The sequence below is a fragment of the Bubalus bubalis genome, chromosome 11 (genome assembly GCF_019923935.1).
Source record: "Bubalus bubalis isolate 160015118507 breed Murrah chromosome 11, NDDB_SH_1, whole genome shotgun sequence".
Classification (NCBI taxonomy): domain Eukaryota; kingdom Metazoa; phylum Chordata; class Mammalia; order Artiodactyla; family Bovidae; genus Bubalus; species Bubalus bubalis.
In genome coordinates this window covers 32,750,567-32,769,528 of record NC_059167.1, presented here as the reverse complement: position 1 = coordinate 32,769,528, position 18,962 = coordinate 32,750,567, and the positions used below count along the sequence as shown (strand labels likewise).

The window sequence follows — 18,962 nt, the reverse complement described above, 5'->3', positions numbered from 1 at the left end:
TAGGTAATTTAATAGAAAGGATTTAATTTGGTGGGTTTCATATATATACCTCTGTTTTGTAAATACATTGAAACATTTTGATGGAGAAATATGTACTTTTTCTTGTCAATTTACTTGATATAGATGGGTAAAATTTTAATGACACCTTGATGGTAATTATCAATTATCTCTTTACAGTAATTTGGCCACTTAGGGTTATTTCTTCCAAGAGTGTACTCCTTTTTTAGGTTATCTTGGTATTTCCCTTCAAGAAAGTTAAATTCTATGGTTATTTTTCTTCCTTTAGAAAAGTCAGTACAACTTAGTCATCAGACTTTTAAACTGTTTCTGGAATTAAAATTGCATAGTTGCAGTCTTTTATTGTATTGCTGCCTGTTCTATATAAGGGTAATACAGATGTTACCACAGAATTCACAGACTGAAAAAGTCCTGGCCAGAGTAGATTCAAGCCTAGATGATCATAGCTTAATTTTTGATTTTCAGTGTAGTCAGAACTCTTAACACCTTTCAAAAAAGATATATATGCTGCTGGGTCATTCCCTGCCAGTAAAGAATCTGTCTGCCAGTATGGGAGACACAGGTTCGATCCCTTGGTCGGAAAGATCCCTCGAAGTAGGAAATGGCAACCCACTCTGGTATTCCTGGCTGGGAGATCCCATGGACAGAGGAGCCTGGTGGGCTACAGTCGATGGGGTCATAAAAGAGTTGGATACAACTTAGCAACTAAACAACAATATTTGCTGCTAATGTACGTATATTCTTAACATTTCATGCATACGCTTATGCTGACTTTAAAAAAACTTTAGTGAGTAGCAACAAGTGTCACAATACATATAAATGCAAACCTAAATGTAGTACCTACATAGTTGCTGTCATTGTGCTGATGAGAATAACAACAATTAATATTTCCAAGTCTCCTTTCAGTACTTTGAAAGTACACAGTCTTGCAGATATCATCCAATCCTTGGCTTCACACTGAACATCTATGGCATTGTTTGGTTTATACATGTATGTCTTGGTATAAAAGATGTAATTATAATATTGTGGTTTCCCTGCAGAAGGAAAAGAAATGACCCTTTAGATTTATTTTTAGTTAACTTGATTTGTTGCTTTGGATAAAAATCATTCATCTCTGGTTGATGCTCAGAGATATGAAGAACAGTCTTTAGTTGAAAATTGTACTTCCTGTGTCTTATACTGTGGCTTCTATTAATAGTAGCAATCTGCTCTATGTATCTATTATTTTCTAACCATTTTTATTGTTAGACCTCCTAGAAGTTGATATTGGTTCACAATGGTGCTATTATTCTGAACTATATGTTTTTAGGAGGGTTGGTTGTGGCCATTGATAGTTGTTAGAGATTTAAAACGAAGCTTAAAGTTAACTCTTATAGATTCAGTTCAGTTCAGTCGCTCAGGTAGATGCAATTTTGCTGTATTAAATAAAGCAGTGGTAAAAATTAAAGGAGTTGATATGTGCAGAAGCATGGGACATTATATGATGCATGTTCAGATACTAATATACATCCTATTTGGTACTTAATATCAAGGTTACATTCACAGTGCTTGTGAAGTTTTAATTATATAATGCTCAGCTTTTACAGAAGCAATACTTTTTTTCAGGTTTTCGCATTTTGGACTTCTGCGCCCCAGAATAATACTTCAATTATGAATAGTTATTTCTATCCTCTACATGAATGGCATTTTAGTATTAATACTTAAAAAAACTAGTTGATACTGAGCATTCTCTGTGGTGATTTTCTATGACAGGTAATTACAGAAGAAATTATATAATTTTTTTCCTCCAAGAGCTTAGAATCTTAATTGCATATGATTCATGCATTAAATGGTGTACATAAGACTCACATGGTGCTAGTTTAAAAAAAATGAGAATTTGAGGATCCCAGATCTCTCCAATTTAGCAGGTCTATGATGGCAACCCAAGAATTTCTTTCATAAGTGCATTGGGTGAACCTAATGCAGGTAGTACACAGTTACGAAAACAGGCCACATTTGTTAATACAGAAACTAATTTGGGATAAAAATGCAAAATAAGATTTTTGCATTTGTGTAGTAAGAGAGAGTGATCAAAAAATTTTAAGATGGTAAGAGGTACTGTTCTTTTAAGGAGACTCAGTGTAGCACTCCGCTATAAAGAGTGTTTAGATATTGAAGGATGCAGACCACATAAAGAAGGATCAGAGTTAGAAGATGGCAAAATAAAATGTGTGATCTCTCATGGATCACAGACTTCCTGTATTTATAATTGGGTGCCTACTTATCTGTTGGATTTAAATTCCCCTTTTGTAATTTTTCTTGATTTCTGATTCCTAGCAAAGTGTTAACGTAGGTAGAATCAGAAAGTTATACATAAGTGTTATTAATGTTCTCAATGATACTTTTGGTTTTAAAAGAACTTGAAATTATGTCAGACTACTAAAAAATGAAACCAAAGGGCATACCACACTACTAGTTTGGATAAAATAGGAGTTATAATCATTAGTTATCAAAAAGTTATCTGAGAAGGTAATATTAACTATATAATACAGGTATTAATTTTTCCTATTATAACAATAAATTTTTAGAGATTATGGATCTACCATAACTCAATTTAAAAAATGTAATATTACCTTGCCCTCTAAGTGTTGAATGATGAATAACACCAGTTCATGGATTTTGGGGGCGAGGGAGTTTGAAACTTGGAAATATCTCCTCTTCCTATAATAAGACACTGCCTTTATAGTATAGTTCATTCATTTGGCAGTTCTTATCCTTGCATTAAAGATGAGGAATGTATGTGATTGTATTGTTAATCTGTCCATTCATCAAAAATCCTGCCAAATACAACTGTCAGTGAGACATTCTTTAACTGTTCCTTTGCTTTTTTAGAATATAAAAATAACACACTGTATTTGAAAAATAAGGAAAATGTGAGGGAAACAGTGAAAAATAAGGAAAATGTAAAGGAATTAGTTGCTGTTTGCTTTAATTTATATATAAATGTACGTAGGTCATATATCAAGTTTAACACTAAAATCTTTTTAATCATATATTTTTGTAACAAATGTTTTTTGAGATTTGGGATTTTTTTGTACCTTGTACTTGTTCTGCATATCAGTTTTATCATATCTTATGGAAATTCTAAGTTAAAGGAGTAGAGGAGGGTTAAGATTAAACCGGTGAATGAACTGACTTTTGTAGAATGTTCTCTAGGCTTAAGAGGCTTTTAATTTGATTAGAACCTCTTATGACAAGGCTTCCTTGGTGGCTCAGCTGGAGCCTGCAATGCGGGAGACCTGGGTTCGATCCCTGGGTTAGGAAGATCCACTGGAGCAGGGAAAGGCTACCCACTCCAGTATTCTGGCGTGGAGAATTCCATGGACTGCATAGTCCATGGGGGTCGCAAAGAGTCGGACACAACTGAGTGACTTTCACTTCACTTATGACAAATTTGTTATAACCAAAGTCAACAACAAAATGTTTTCAAAGTCAAGTGGTTATTCTACCTACTAGAAAAGTTTCACTAACAAAAAAAGTACTAAGTAACACCTCTCTTCAGTCCTGTGATAGGCTTTAACCCATTGTTTAAATATCCCTTTCTGAGACTTAGCATTCCCATGATATTTTATTAATATAGTTATACATTTGAACATTAATATCTTAGGTTTCCAGATTCATTAATTTTTTTTATATTAGCTGCTGAGTGACATCTGTAGTTATCACAAATGATTTTATGAGTAATAGAACTATTGTTTTTACCAAGGATGTCCATAATTTTAAAGTATTTATTATGGGAAATGTGTTGTTAATTGTAACTGCTAAGTCTCTTCCGTTGTGTCCAACTCTGGGGACTGTAGGCTGCCCAGTTCCTCTGTCGTGAGATTCTCCAGGCAAGAATACTGGAGTGGGTTGCCATGCCCTTCTCCAGGGGATTTTCCTGACCCACGGATCAAACCTGCCTCTCTTGCATCTCCTGCAATGGCAGGTGGGTTCTTTAGCACTGTACTACCTGGGAAGCCCATATGTATATATATGTATATATTCTTTTTATATTCTTCTGCATTGTGGTTTATCACAGGATATTGAACATAGCACCCAGTGCTATATAGTAGGACTTCGTTGTTTATCAGAGTCAGAATTCTTAACTTCCTTCCCAGTGTTCATTTTATGCCTCTGCTTCGTACCTATTTATTATCATTTCCATCCCCTCCTTAACTAAACTGTAGCTCATAGATTAACCTTCTAATTCTCGACTTCTTTATAAAGGAAGACAGTGATGCCTACTCTGCTGAGGCCGCTGTGTGATTAGGACATGGTGGAAGATTAATAAGTAATAGCCAATTGTATCTTTGAATAGATAAAGTTAATTTACTTTTATTGTTATCAGTTATTCTCCATCATCTAACAGTGCTGTGATAACAGGTAGATCTTTTATATTTAGTAGTTAGATTGGATCCCTGTTGCTTTTGTTTCTTTGAATTCTAACAATTTAAGGTTAGGCTTTGTATGCTTTTGCATTAGCTTTATTTTGTCTAGTGTGATTAAGGTTATCAAGTCTTAGCCTTGTTACTGTCATCAACTTAGGTTTTAGTATTTATATAAAATATACTGACATATAATTTTTGTACTGTTCTCTTGTACTCAATCATTAATATATTTGCATGCCATTTTTGGCAAGTATAAGACATTTTGTGCCTTGTGATTACTAAATCTTATACTCTTTTTTTCTCTTGACATGCTGTAATATCCATCTTGAACCAAAAATAAACTAAATTTACTATATACACCAGCTAATTATTTCACTCTTATCAAAGTGCCAGAGTCAGTCTTTAGTGTCTTTAAATTACGTGTTCTTTTAGATGATACTTGTAACTTGGAAGTTACAGAGAAAACTTCATATGGATGGAACTTCTTCATGATTTTTATAATCAAGGATGTCCTGATTAAATAGGTCCACTATATTGTTGGGTTTTCTATTTGTCTTTTAGAACATCTCGAGAAGTTACGTGGCTCAACAGACTTGTATAAAGTACTCAAACACATATCTTTGTATAGTTTTATGAATTAAAAAAAGTTCTTAAACTGCTTCTCTTTTTCCCTTGAAGTTGGAAGGGTTCCTAGGTAAAACTATACACTGGTCGTTTGTACTACTGTTGTCTTTGGTTTTTATGTCATTTCTAACTATGATAAAGTATGCTGAAGTGAAAGTAATTTTTTTTCTTTAAAAATTAGATAGATTTCAAAGTGAATATAAAAAAGAACTCATAATATTAAATTGTTGAAATTTCTCATCAGGGCATTTTGATTTGGGGCTGCTGTTGATTGATAATAAAAATTGTGAAAAAGATTTTGTTGCATAAATTTGATATTAGTGATTGGTCTTAAACCCACATTTTCCTTCCTCACACCTCTGTGTCTTAAATGTGGTATATATTAGTGTATATGTGTGTGTCCATTGTCATCATTTTTGCTACTGTATTATATGGTTTGCATTAAGGAAAATTGGAACTTTTAGGTTTTATTCTTTAGCATACTTACATTCATAATAACATGAATTATTTTAAGTTTGATATAATTTCATGATTTTAAATTTTTAAAAGTGCTGTGGTTTATTTATCAGACTTGATGATACCATATGAATCATAATTGTAATATAAATGTTTAGAGCACTGTTCATCAAGTGTAGAATATTGTGTTTTGTCATTATATCTGCAGGCAGTCATTAATTTATGCATCATTGACAGTATATAACACAGATGATTTTATGTAATCATTGAAAGTGAAAGTGAAAGTTGCTCAGTTGTGTCCGACTCCATGTGACCCCATGGACTATACAGTCCATGGAATTCTCCAGGCCAGAATACTGGAGTGGGCAGCCGTTCCTTTCTCCAAAGGATCTTCCTAACCCAGGGATCAAACCCAGGTCTCCCACATTGCAGATGGATTCTTTACCAGTTAAGCTACAAGGGAAGCCCTTGTAATCATTATAGTTCTTTAAATATGTGTATCAGAAGTTTTTAATTTTCTTATTTTCTCCTGAATGTAAGAGAATCTAAAACTAGATATCTTTAGTCTAAGAGGAAGAACTGACTGAGGTAGATAAATATTAAAGGGGTTGAGCTCTCTTATATAATTATGTTTCTAGCATGAAAAAAATAAGTTTATGATTTGAAGGCAGAGTGTTTACTAATAAAACAACCCTTCAAGAAAAATTCAGGATTTCAGTTACATAGATAGCATGGTAAAGATTCTAAGATGTTATTAAATTAAGATGATGTAGAATTTTCCTTTCTTAACATTAATCTATTGTGTCAAAATAGAAAAAATATAGAATTATAAAAATTAAGATTAAATCTTAAAATTAATGATAATTTTTTGTGTATGTATGCTTTCCTGTGTATATGCTTTTTCCGTAACATGTATAAACATTTGTTGATGTGTACATGGCATTTTAAATATCAGAGGTAAGGATTCTGTCTTCTTGTGTTTTATCTTTTCATAATGCTGGGTATCAGGTGTCTTCTGAGAACATTTTCTTTGTGAATATCAGATATTAAAATCAGTATATGTCTGAAAAATTAAACTTATAAAATTATCAAAATATGTATAGCTAGATATATGGAGAGCATGCATGTTTGCTAAGTTGCTTCAGTTGTGTCTGACTCTCTGTGACCCTATAGACTGTAGCCTGCCAGGCTCCCCTGTCAGTGGGATTCTCCAGGCAAGAATACTGGATGGGTTGCTATACCCTCCTCCAGGGGATCTCCTGACCCTGGGATTGAACCTGAGTCTTTTATGTCTCCTGCATTGACAGACAGGTTCTTTATCACTACCGCCACCTGGGAGCTGTTACATTCCTTACCCTTATATGCTGGAAATATTTACACATACTCTACAAGTAATATGATTTCTTTTTAATGTAATAGAAGTAAAAACTTGAGAAAGTTGCTGTGCCATTATGACTTATTTTTTAGAATTAAAGAAGTTTTTTATCTTTCTAATGTTTCCTTGATTCTTCTTTTACTTCTAAACATCTTTCACCCTCTTCTAGCAAAAGAAACAAGTTGAATCTTGTGACCTTAGAATTTGGCAGCAAGTATTTCTGTTACAGTAGGTTATCATGCAAAGAAGTAGAAGCAGTAGAGTAATCCAACAGCATTACCAGAAATTAAACAGTTTCTCAACGTTAGAGATACTCTGTTGATAACTGTTGCCAGAAAAACCCGGAATCCTTTTTTTTTAAACAAGGTTTTTGCTACTTCTTCTAGGATTAAAGGTAATTTAATATCTATGCTTTGACTAGGTTGTTAATGGTTTAAGAAGGTGGTTCTGTAGTGGTAGAAATTGAGGAAGTAAATGGAGACACTTAAGCAGTTGGGGACAGCCATTAACTTGTATTTGTTTGGTATCTGTAGAATGCAAAATATGGTATGTATAATTTAAAAGATTTTGAAGCATAACTAACATAATGGTTCTTAAGCCCCAGGTAAATAGCAACAGTAGCATTCTGTGCAGTTCTAATTTTATTTAGTGTGAATAAATTCTCTGATGTCTTGTTTATCACAGTGTTTGATGATGGTGATGAGAGAACACTGAGACGTACCTCTCTTTGCCTAAAAGGAGAGAGACATTTTGCTGAGAGCGAGGTAGGGTGCCATGGATGAACATTTTGAATTGAACAGCAGCTACTAATATAGAGGCAAGAAGTGATTTAATTTGTCTGTTTCTTATCCAGACACTTGACCAGCTTCCATTAACAAATCCAGAGCATTTTGGAACTCCAGTAATTGCAAAGAAGATGAACAGAGGAAGGCGGTCCTCTCTGCCTGTGTGAGTGTTTTCATGTACTTTACAGTTATCACAACATTAAACAAGTGGTTTTTCTACAGTGGCCAAATTTGTTTGGGTGACCTTTCCATAATATCTTGTATCCTTGTTTTAGACATTTTACCTTGAGCAGACCTTTTTCTTAATTCATGGACAAAGTACTAGAAGTAATGATCAGAACCCCTTTTTAAAACAGGCTAGTTTTGTTTTGAGTTACTTTGCCAAATTATTTGCAATACAATGCAAATTCTTGGCATCCCTGGTGGCGCAGTGGTAAAGAATCCACCTGCCAATTCAGGAGACTCAAGAGACACGGGTTCAGTCCAGGTTAGGAAGAAACCCTGGAGTAGGAAATGGCAACCCACTCCAGTATTTCTGCCTAGAAAACTTGATGGATAATAGAACCTGGCGGGCTACAGTCCATGAGGTTGCAAAGAGTTGGATGCAACTGAGCATGTGCACGCGTATGTGTTTGCGCACACACACATACACACAGGCACAGGTGTGCTTGTGTGTGCATGCCAAATGCTTTAATTGATATGATGATTTTCCTATTTTAAGTGAGAATAATGTGTTTTTTTAACGTATTTCAAAAACATTTCAAATTGAAAAATCGTAACCATAATACAATAAACTTTCATATACTCATCATCTTAGATTCACTGAATTATTAAAACTTTTTGGCATATTTGCTTTATATTTTATCTCTTTATATACATATATTATTATTTTTTAATAATAATAATTTTAATTGGCTGAACCATTTGAGAGGAAGTTGCAATCGTCATTACTTACCCCTCATTTGTGTAGAAATATAACCAAAGTATGATTATCAAATTCAGAACAGGTAACACTGATAGAATGCTATTATCTAAATAATATATAGTATATATTTCTGATTTTGCCAACTGTCCCAATAATAGTCTTTATACTATCTTCCGTTTCCAGGATTCAGTCCAAGATCATGCATTGCATTTAGTTTTTGTGGTTCTTAAGTCTCCTTTAATATAGAAGAGTTCCTTAGCCTTTTTTTCTTTTCATGATGTTGACGTTTTTGAAGAGTACAGGCCAATTGTTTTGTATACTTTTGCTCATTGTGAGTTTTTCTAATTGTTTAGTTATCCAGATAGGTTAACTAAATAAACATTCTGATGCATTTGATAAGATCTTTTCATAACCTTTTAGAAAATTAGAGTGATTATCAGGCATCTGGCATGCATAAAAAGTCAAAGGGCAGGCTCTTAAAATGTATTTGGCACAGTAAGTACTTGATGATGATATAGCTTTTCTGTCCCAGCCAGTGGTTAGCATGAGAGTATGTCCTGATTCTCATTGATCTGGTGGATAGCTCAGAACTACTTCTGTGGGACCAGGGAAATATCTATTCAATTCCAGTGTGGATAAAGAAGCTACTACCCTGGGGTAATAACTGTATCAGAATGGTTTATGTTAAGATCATGATAAAGTTGTTCTAACTTTTAGTAACGAAGATGAAAAAGAAGAAGAAAGTAGTGAAGAGGAAGATGAAGATAAGCGACGTCTCAATGACGAATTATTAGGAAAAGTTGTAAGTGTGGTATCTACATCTGAGAAGAGTGAATGGTATCCTGCTTTGGTAAGTATAGTTTTTTTGCAAGTTAATTAGCCTTTAAAAATATTTGTTTAATATGGATTTTTAGAAACTTAAAAATATTTTGAGAGTGTTACATATATTTAGTTTGGACTTCCTTGCAAAATTAAGCATTCCTCCTCCAGTTCCACATACTTCACTGTCTTCTTTTGTTATTTCCTTTCTTTAGTTCTCTATAACCAAATATTTATTGGGGTCTTTCAGTTTTTCCTTCAAAATGTGTCCAGTGGTCTCTTTTTTACTCTGTTCCCATTACCTTTTTTAACCTGATACATACTGCTTACCTCCAGCATTGCTTAACTTGATGCCTCAATGCCTTCTTCACTAAATACAAACTAATTTTCTAGAAGTAACTTTTTATAAAGAAATTTTACAGTCCTGGTTTAATCATGATAGTCCCATTCTCAAAAAAAAAAAAAACCCAGCACTGACTTCCATTAGGATCAATTTTGCATTCTTAGATGGACCTCTGAGGTCATCCCTAGTTCTTAGTTTGTCCCATTTTCACTGTAAGCTGTCTCCTTAAGGCTCTTTCTTAACTGCTCCCCGTATAAGACCCTTCACTCCTCCAGTCCTTTACCCCTTAAATTGATTGGTATTTATTGAGGATTTGCAGTGAGTTCAGGTTTTCTTTAAGCACCTTAGAAAATAAAAATGTATGAGACTTGTAACACATTGGCCTCATGGAATTTACTATAAACATCTAAAAGGTAATGTTGTAGTTAAATATTATGTAGTAATTTTTAAAACTTGATGTAGACAAGAGAATAGAACAAAGAGTATTAGGGAAAGGAAGGCTACACCTTGGCTTTAGAAATGGCAAATCTTGGGTAGGTTGGTAGAGAAAACTAATCTTTGCTTACTTGGGGAAGGAATGAGAAGGTATGGGCAAGAGAATAACTTCACGAGAAGAATCAGTAAACTTGGTAATACCTGTCTCCTCTTCCTTTTCCTCTCCTCTTAAATATGTCTCAAGGGTCAGCTCAAGTCCTACCTTTTCTGCAGATTCTCTCCTAACCACTTCAACATAAGTATGCTTCTTCTCTGGGTTTTGATATCATTTATATCTCTAATAATAATTTTTGCATAAAATATGTCCCAGATTAGATTAGACTCCTTTAAGAAACTGAGGGCATTTTTTTTTTTTTTTTTTAGGTTTCTATGTGCATGTAAATACATGACTTACTTCCTATGTAGTACATTTACTTTATATAGGAAAAGTCTGAAAGTCCTTTGAACCTTTCAGTTGTACAGGCTGACAAGTAAATGGGCTTGGATTCAGAATACTCAGATCATAATTTGCCAAGAGATTTAAAAATAATAAATTCCTTTACTCAACAGGCTTATCATTTCTGAGGTGAAAAAGATGAGTAAGAGTCAATCTTACATTTGATGATTTTAGTATAACGTAGGGCTAATCCAAGTAACTGTAATGTAAGATAGTTTGCATACAATATTAGGTCTTCTTGTCCCGAGACCTTGCATTTATTTGAAAGAAATCCAAAAAAAAAAGTCTTTATGAAGCTGGTGCTTTTGAGCTGAGACTTGAAGATTTAAAGTTAGTCAGCAGAAAACTTTGCGAGAGGATTTTCTTAGAAGAAACAGAATAAGAAATAACAGGAAAGAAGGGGTTTCTTCACGAAACTATGCTCTAGGAATCCATTTTGGCTAAATATTAGATGTGAATAGGGGCATAACAGGAAATAAGACTGGGAAGGTAATTTGGATCGAGGGCAGAAGATAATTTGGATCTTCCTCCTAGTTATTTTTATTTTATCTTATGCCTAGTGGTATCACTGTCCTTCTTCTCGGTTATATTCTTCTTGTGTATCTTTTTGTATTTAACCCTCCATTTCAGTGTTAGCTCCTTGAGGGCAGACTATATTATTAGTCTAATAATTTCCAACACCAAACAAAAAAACATTTAATACCATCTGATATTAAGACAGCTGATATACCTTCTAAGACTTTTTAATTGTCTGGAGATACAGTGTTTAATATGATAGCCATGAGTCCTATGTGGCTATTTAAGTTTAAACTGTTAACTAAATTAATATTAAATAGATTAAAAACTTCAGTCTTTCAGTTGTACTGGCCACATTTAAGGTGCTTACCCCCATGTGATTCATTGTTTCTGTATTGGTCAGTGCACACAGAGAACATTTCCCTCTTGCTTAAGGTTCTGTGGTTGGTGCTAGATTATCACAGAGGGGCTACTGTTGAGCAGGTACATTTCAGCAATTTATTAGACTTTAGTTTTTTTTAATACTAAACTGTAGAAAAATAGATTGGTTAGTTACTAATGTTAAGACATTTGTTATTTTTAAATGTTAAAAACTTTGAAAGTTCATTACTCAGATTTTCTCTGGTCTGTTTAATTACTAAAAATTGTGCATGCCTTGGTAAGAATGGGAACTTAGGTGCTTATTTTAAACAGCCAGATTTCAAAATAGATCCTGATTCAAGCATATTTTAAAAAATTACAATATGCCTTATTTTCATTATAGCTCATACATTTTGTTTTAAACAATAAATGAATTATTATTTGGCTTAGAATAAATCCTAACATTTTTAAAGTCACATTATGATGTATATTCATTAATTATTCATTTTATAATATAATGGCTGGGTAAATTAAATATATCAGTTCAGTTCAGTTGCTCAGTCATGTCCAACTCTGCAACACCATGGACTGCAGCACACCAGGCCTCCCTGTCCATCACCATCTCCCGGAGTTTACTCAAACTCATGTCCATGGAGTCAGTGATGCCATCCAACCATCTCATCCCCTGTCGTCCCCTTCTCTTCCCGCCTTCAATTTTTCCCAGCATCAGGGTCTTTTCAAATGAGTCAGTTCTTCGCGTCAGGTGGCCCCAAAGTATTGGAGTTTCAGCTTCAACATCAGTCCTTCCATTGAATACTCAGGACTGATTTCCTTTAGGATGGACTGGTAATTAATTAATTATTTAATTAGTATAAATTAAATATATAGAAAACCAATATGCTAAAGAAAACTTATAAATTGATAGTTTGTAAGTAATTTATTATTGACAGTGTGCCTATTTCTTGTCAAATACAATCCTTTTAAAAAGTTAGGGCATCCAGGATTATTATTTTAGAAAATACATTATTTCTTTGAATAGAGAAAATAATGATGAATATGTTCTTATTTTATATTTCAGGTAATATCTCCCAGTTGTAATGATGATATCACAGTGAAAAAAGACCAGTGTTTAATTCGGTCATTTATCGATTCTAAATTGTGAGTAATGAATCACTTAATAGTGTTACATTGGGAGGGAAAAAATGGAAATTAGGACTTTATTTTTAAAAGCTTAATCATTTTATGAACCTGAGAAGTTATTACCTAAAATCTTTTCATTTTTTATAATGTAGGTAGGTTATTTTTTACTTGAAATTTTTATATAGAACTGAATGTGAGAATAATATTTTTAAAGTTTTTAAATGCAGTATTGATTTTCTCCCTAATTGTAAGAATTCTATATTTTTATCATGTGTACCATTTCATATAATGAAAAATGAAATTTACTTTTAATGGGATTTATATTACTAGAATAATTATTTTGAGTTTTTTCTGATTAAAAGTCATATTTTGAACTCCAATAAAATTTAATTTTAAAAAAAGTCAGATTTTTTAGAAGCCTTCCTTAAACTCAACTTTGCTTGTTTTCTAAAAAACTGTAGAATTATCTGTTTATTGAGTTGTGATTCTCTGTGAAAAATTTCATACCATAATGTATCTTACAATGATAAAATATTTTAATATCACCTTCTGTTGAATTTTTCTTACTAAATGGCATAGTAAATTTGAGAAATATGAAAGATCAAAATAGTATAAGGAAAGTACCATGCTGATTGAACCACCCCATTCTGTGTGCAAGAAGTTTGCATAAATAGAAATATTACAAATGTGAGGCTCTCAAATTAGTGTACTTTGAGTATGTGCATCTTTAGAATTAATATATTAGCTTTGCCTATATTACCTCTTGCCTTTTTTTTTTAAGAATTAGGATATACATGGTCTTTTTAAAATAATTTATAGGTAAAGTAATTTTGATTTTGAGATTTATATTTTCTAGGTGTTAACATGACTATTTAAGTGATAATTCTTATTTAATAATGGTTTCCCTCCCATTTATTCTTCTGTTTAATTAGTTATTCTATAGCAAGAAAGGATATCAAGGAAGTAGACATTCTCAATTTGCCTGAATCTGAGCTCTCTGCTAAACCAGGTAAAATAAGGATGACTCAGTCTATTATTTCATGGTGTGACACTCTAAATGGAAAATTTAGTGACTAAAACAAGACAATATTTTCTGGCACCATTTGAGCTGTTTTGAGTTGTTATCTGTTCTTCTTTGATGCCTTTTTTAGTTTCTAGGTAAAGCATTTGACCTGTAATACTTTTTATGTTTTACCATGAACATTTCTGACAGTATTAATATAATACTGTAACTTATGAAATATATTTAGATTTACTGTATCGTTTTAGAAGTAATAGCTGCATTTGAATCCAAATCTTCTGACTCTGAATGTCATGGCTTTCTATTCTGTGATGCTAATTGCATAACAAATGCTGAAATACATATTTACTTTTAGGGCTGCAGAAAGCAAGCGTCTTCTTAAAAACTAGAGTTGTTCCTGATAATTGGAAAATGGATATAAGTGAAATCCTTGAATCATCCAGTAGTGATGATGAGGATGGCCCAGCTGAAGAAAATGAAGAAGAGAAGGAAAAGGAGGCCAAAAAGGAAGAAGAAGAGATGGTAGGTGGAATTTCATGTTTGTAACATATAGAAACAGTTTAATACTCTATAAAAATAATCAGTTCAGTCACTCACTTGTGTCCGACTCTCTGCGACCCCATGAATCGCAGCACGCCAGGCCTCCCTGTCCATCACCAACTCCTGGAGTTCACTCAGACTCACGTCCATCAAGTCACTGATGCCATCCAGCCATCTCATCCTCTGTCGTCCCCTTCTCCTCCTGCCCCCAATCCCTCCCAGCATCAGAGTCTTTTCCAATGAGTCAACTCTTCACCTCAGGTGGCCAAAGTACTGGAGTTTCAGCTTTAGCATCATTCCTTCCAAAGAACACCCAGGGCTGATCTCCTTCAGAATGGACTGGTTGGATCTGCTTGCAGTCCAAGGGACTCTCAAGAGTCTTCTCCAACACCACAGTTCAAAAGCATCAATTCTTCGGTGCTCAGCCTTCTTCACAGTTCAACTCTCACATCCATACATGACCACAGGAAAAACCATAGCCTTGACTAGACGGACCTTTGTTGGCAAAGTAATGTCTCTGCTTTTGAATATGCTATCTAGGTTGGTCATAACTTTCCTTCCAAGGAGAAAGTGTCTTTTAATTTCATGGCTGCAGTCACCATCGATATTTTCCCTGTGGTTAGATTGTTTATTTGTTGCTGTCTTTTTCTAGCTCAGCTTTATTTGGAGGAGAAGGATCTTCATGGCTTTCAGCTTAGTAGGCAAATCAGAACTAATTTTTAGTGGGTAAGAGATTACAGGAGCTTCCCAGGTGGCGCTAGTGGTAAAGAACCTGCCTGCCAATTCAGGAGACAAAAGACATGGGTTCAATTCCTGGGTCAGGAAGATCCCCTGGGGAAGGGCATGGCAACCCACTCCAGTATTCTTGCCTAGAGAATCCCATGGACAGAGGAGCCTGGCAGGCTACAGTCCAGTCCATAGGGTTACACAGAGTTGGACACAACTGAAGCAACTTAACACACACATAAGAGATTACATAGAAGAACTTTTCAGGATAAATGAGCAACAAGTGCATTTATTAACATCTTTTCCAAATAACCAAGGAGGAAGACAATGTAACTTTTAGGTATATTCCATGTGTTAGTTAACTCATTTAAATTACTGCTAGATGGAGTGACTGTTACTATTCTACTTTAAAGAGAAAAGTGAGAGTCAGAAAGGTTAAGTAACTTGGCCGAGATGGCAGAGCTCAAATGTGGAGAACAGAGATTTGAACCCAGGTCTGCTTTGTCTGAACTTTGAAATCGCAACTCTTTTAGACATTTCACAGTATCTCAAAGATAATGGGGATTTAAAAAAATCATATCTAAACTGAAAAAATATTTTGTTTGGCAGTTGGATAAATCATAGAGAAGATTCAGATTCTGTTTTATAAGTGTTATTGGTTTTCTTTGTAATATCACTGTGTTCTTGAGAATGTATATGTAATTGTAGGAGATCATTCCTGAGGGTCCACATAATTGCTTACATGAATATTGTCGTCTATTTGTTCAACAATGTTTTGCTAAGTGGTATAAACTATTCAGTATATTTTTGGCTGTTTTGAGGTAAAGGGGCTTGGTGGCAGACAAAGAGAATGAGTTTACTGAAAAAGAAGACCTATTTGAGCATCAAAAATATTTGCTTGGAAAACATGGAGTGCTCGTTTCTTTTTAGCATACACAAATATGAATTTATAAAGCAAAATAAGTATACTTGTGTGTGATATAGGGTATACGGTATTTCTTTCCTTTTACTTCCCCTGCAGTATTTGGTTTTTTGCACTCTGAAATCAGAATGGCGGTTCATACTTACAGGCTGCCTACAGAGTTGCCATAGTAACGTGCTGTTGGTTTTAAGTGAGCATGCTCGGAAAGACAGGAAGGTTTTGCAGAGGCTTGGCAGGTTGCCAATGGAGGTTTGCCAGATGCTTTGAAATGGGCTGTCTTTCTTTTCCTTTCATGTAATGTCTGATTTTTATGTGGAAGAGAATGTAAGTAGTGCTGTATAACCCTGCGGATGCTATGCCCTAAGAGGGAAAGCAAATATTTGCAAGTCAGACTGAAAGATGTTCAGACACTGTACTGATTAAGTAGAAGGAGAATCTAACCATTTTGCATGTGAAAGAAAATGCAGCATATAGGTAAGATTTTTTTTTTTCTATGTTACCATTTTGATTGCCAAAAATGAGGTTAAATAAGAATTTTAGATATTGATGATGTGGCTGATATGGTAGGACTCGTAACTGAGCTTAATTGTTTCATGTAAAAGAGACAGTAGGAATCTATTTTTAGAATATTAGAGGATGAAGGCTATTTTTCTGAAACATAAGATAGATTTTGAAATGAAAATGCTAATGACAGTTTGGCAAAATTCAGGATTTAAAGTCTAAATATTAAATGTGATTTTTGTATTTTTATCTGTATTTATTTATAGATTATATGTTTTCAGGGTAAATAGGCCACATTTTCAGGGTGTGAACTGTTGCAGTCTGGGTTTGCCTTTTTTTTTTTTAACATTGAAGTTAGGATCTTATATTGCAAAATACTGAAATACATTAGTCTCTTTATTTTTGTTAATACTTTTAATTGGTATCCCTTTCAAAATGCATTTTCCCTACTCCCTCCCTCCCCCTCTCCCCAAAAAAACCCTGAAATTTTAAACAAAGAGGTTTAAAAAGGCTTTGTAGTAAGGTTAAAGATGATGGCCATAAAATAGTAAGTAATAAATAGTGCTCTTATTATAGCTATTAATTTCATAAAGGTCATAATGTTTTATTTAAGCTGTGAGTAAATGTTCGTAAAAAAGACTAAGAGCAGAGGCAGGCTACCTATTGTTTGCAGGTAGTAAGTAAAGAAATTTAAAAAGGTAAGGACCTTTGTAAGGAGAATGTCTTCTTAAAATCTATTACTTAAATTATGAACCTGTTAAAATTAAGTGAACCAAGATGCTTTTCGTCTACTGAAAAAGAAAAAGCAAAATCACAAAATGTGGTCACTGATTATATGATTATTTAAAACTATTTTTCATATTTTAATTTTCTTAGCATATGCTTTATTGTATTGCCTAATGAAACTAATTTCTTTATTTTCTGTGGCTATACAAGTAGATTTTCTTGTGAGATTTTGGTTGCTTTGGGAAAAAAAATCAGCTGCATTTCATGCTCTTGGATTTAAGATTTGGATGCTGAATCATTCTAACCTGTCTTGAACAGTAATTTTTAAAATTTGATGTATTGTAAAACTGAAAAGCATTTTAATCTGTATTTAGCAAAGGAAAAAAGTGGGTATGGTATAAAAGGGAATTAAAATCTGATAAGCCAGGGCCTACCTGGCTTAGTCATTATAGGCCTTTACTACATGAGTGAGGCTAGGCTGTTACATTACATTGTATTTCATTCTTCCAAAATTTAGTTATACTGTACTTTTCATGAAGATTTAATATTGCTTCACAATGATAAAAAAGAGCTTTTATAACCACTATAACAGTACTTTAGCCTGCCATTTGGTGTTTGTAAATTTTATGCAGTAGAATCAAACAAGTGTTAGACACTTCTGCAGTGCTGATGGGCAGTGGACATTGTTTTTATGTTTGATACTTTGAGTACCCTAACATTGCCTTAATAAGGAAATTTTGAGATTTACCATGGAGGAGCATATTTTTTACCTAATATTATTTTGAATTTCTGAGCATTAGTGGTTTAGGATTTGAGTACAAGATACATATTTCATACTTGAGGCTTGAGGAAGAGGCTTGAGAGTCTGATAGGAAGTTAGTTCCTATCTATATTGATGACTTTAACTTATTGATAATTATATTGAAAAAGATTCTGAAGAATATTTTTGTGGGTATTACTAAAATGTCTTTTGTTAAGACATTTTTATATTAGAAAAGATATTACTGAATTTCCTTTTGAATTTTGAAACTGAAAAGTCAGTGTAAACATAAACAATGATATCAGGTATTCATATACTCCTGACTTATATTCACTTTGGATCAATGTAGGACAGTTGTCTAAGAATAAAATAAATAGGTAATTGTTTAGAAGACTGAATTTGACTAGTCTTAGCTCTTTTATCCTTTTGATTTGCTGCAATAGGTAGGCTTATATGTTGGAACCTCCCAAAAATTTTCTCTGCTTTCATACTTAGTAATGAAAATTTGAATTTAGTGAATTTTTATAAAAAATGCTCTTTTTTGTTTAGAAGTATTGATTCACATTTTTCCAATTGTTGAATTTCTAAAAATCACTGTTACTTTTAATTCCTAGGATTATATTCCATTACTATAAAAATCATAAGTGCCTGATTTTTTTAATTCATGGAAATTTGAGTATTTAAATCAAGCGTTATTTGTGTGTGTTTATGCCTTTTTTAGATAAACTGTAAAGGCATTTATTAGTGATCATTCAAGATCACTTTAGGTATAAACCTATAGTAAATGCTTGATAACTCAGAAAAATACTATTAAATCAATAAAATTGATAGAAAAATATAAAGGTAGTGCTACTATTTTAGGTATATCTAATAACTTCAGCTGTCAACTAAGTATTTTTAAGCAAGTGTTATAAAGCCAATTTTCAATAAATAAGTGAAATTTTAGCTTGCATTCAAATATAACTTATTTGCTAAAGTTTAGCCTGTTAAATAAGCAAGCAAAAATGACCTAATGTATTTAGCAAAACCTTTTTTTCACAGTGCTAGTATAAAACTTGAACCAAA

At 33.3% G+C, this 18,962-nt stretch overlaps 1 protein-coding gene across 2 annotated transcripts in view; it reads left to right on the top strand.

Annotated features, from left to right (window-relative positions):
• ARID4A (AT-rich interaction domain 4A) overlaps positions 1-18,962 on the top strand; it is a 61,960-nt gene that overhangs the window by 6,710 nt on the left and 36,288 nt on the right. For both annotated transcript variants that reach the window (XM_044924922.1, XM_044924923.1), the window contains exons 6-11: positions 7,567-7,646; positions 7,736-7,830; positions 9,310-9,442; positions 12,640-12,719; positions 13,634-13,710; positions 14,078-14,244. In XM_044924922.1, the coding sequence (XP_044780857.1) occupies positions 7,567-7,646; positions 7,736-7,830; positions 9,310-9,442; positions 12,640-12,719; positions 13,634-13,710; positions 14,078-14,244 (632 nt within the window). The remainder of the gene's footprint in view (positions 1-7,566; positions 7,647-7,735; positions 7,831-9,309; positions 9,443-12,639; positions 12,720-13,633; positions 13,711-14,077; positions 14,245-18,962) is intronic.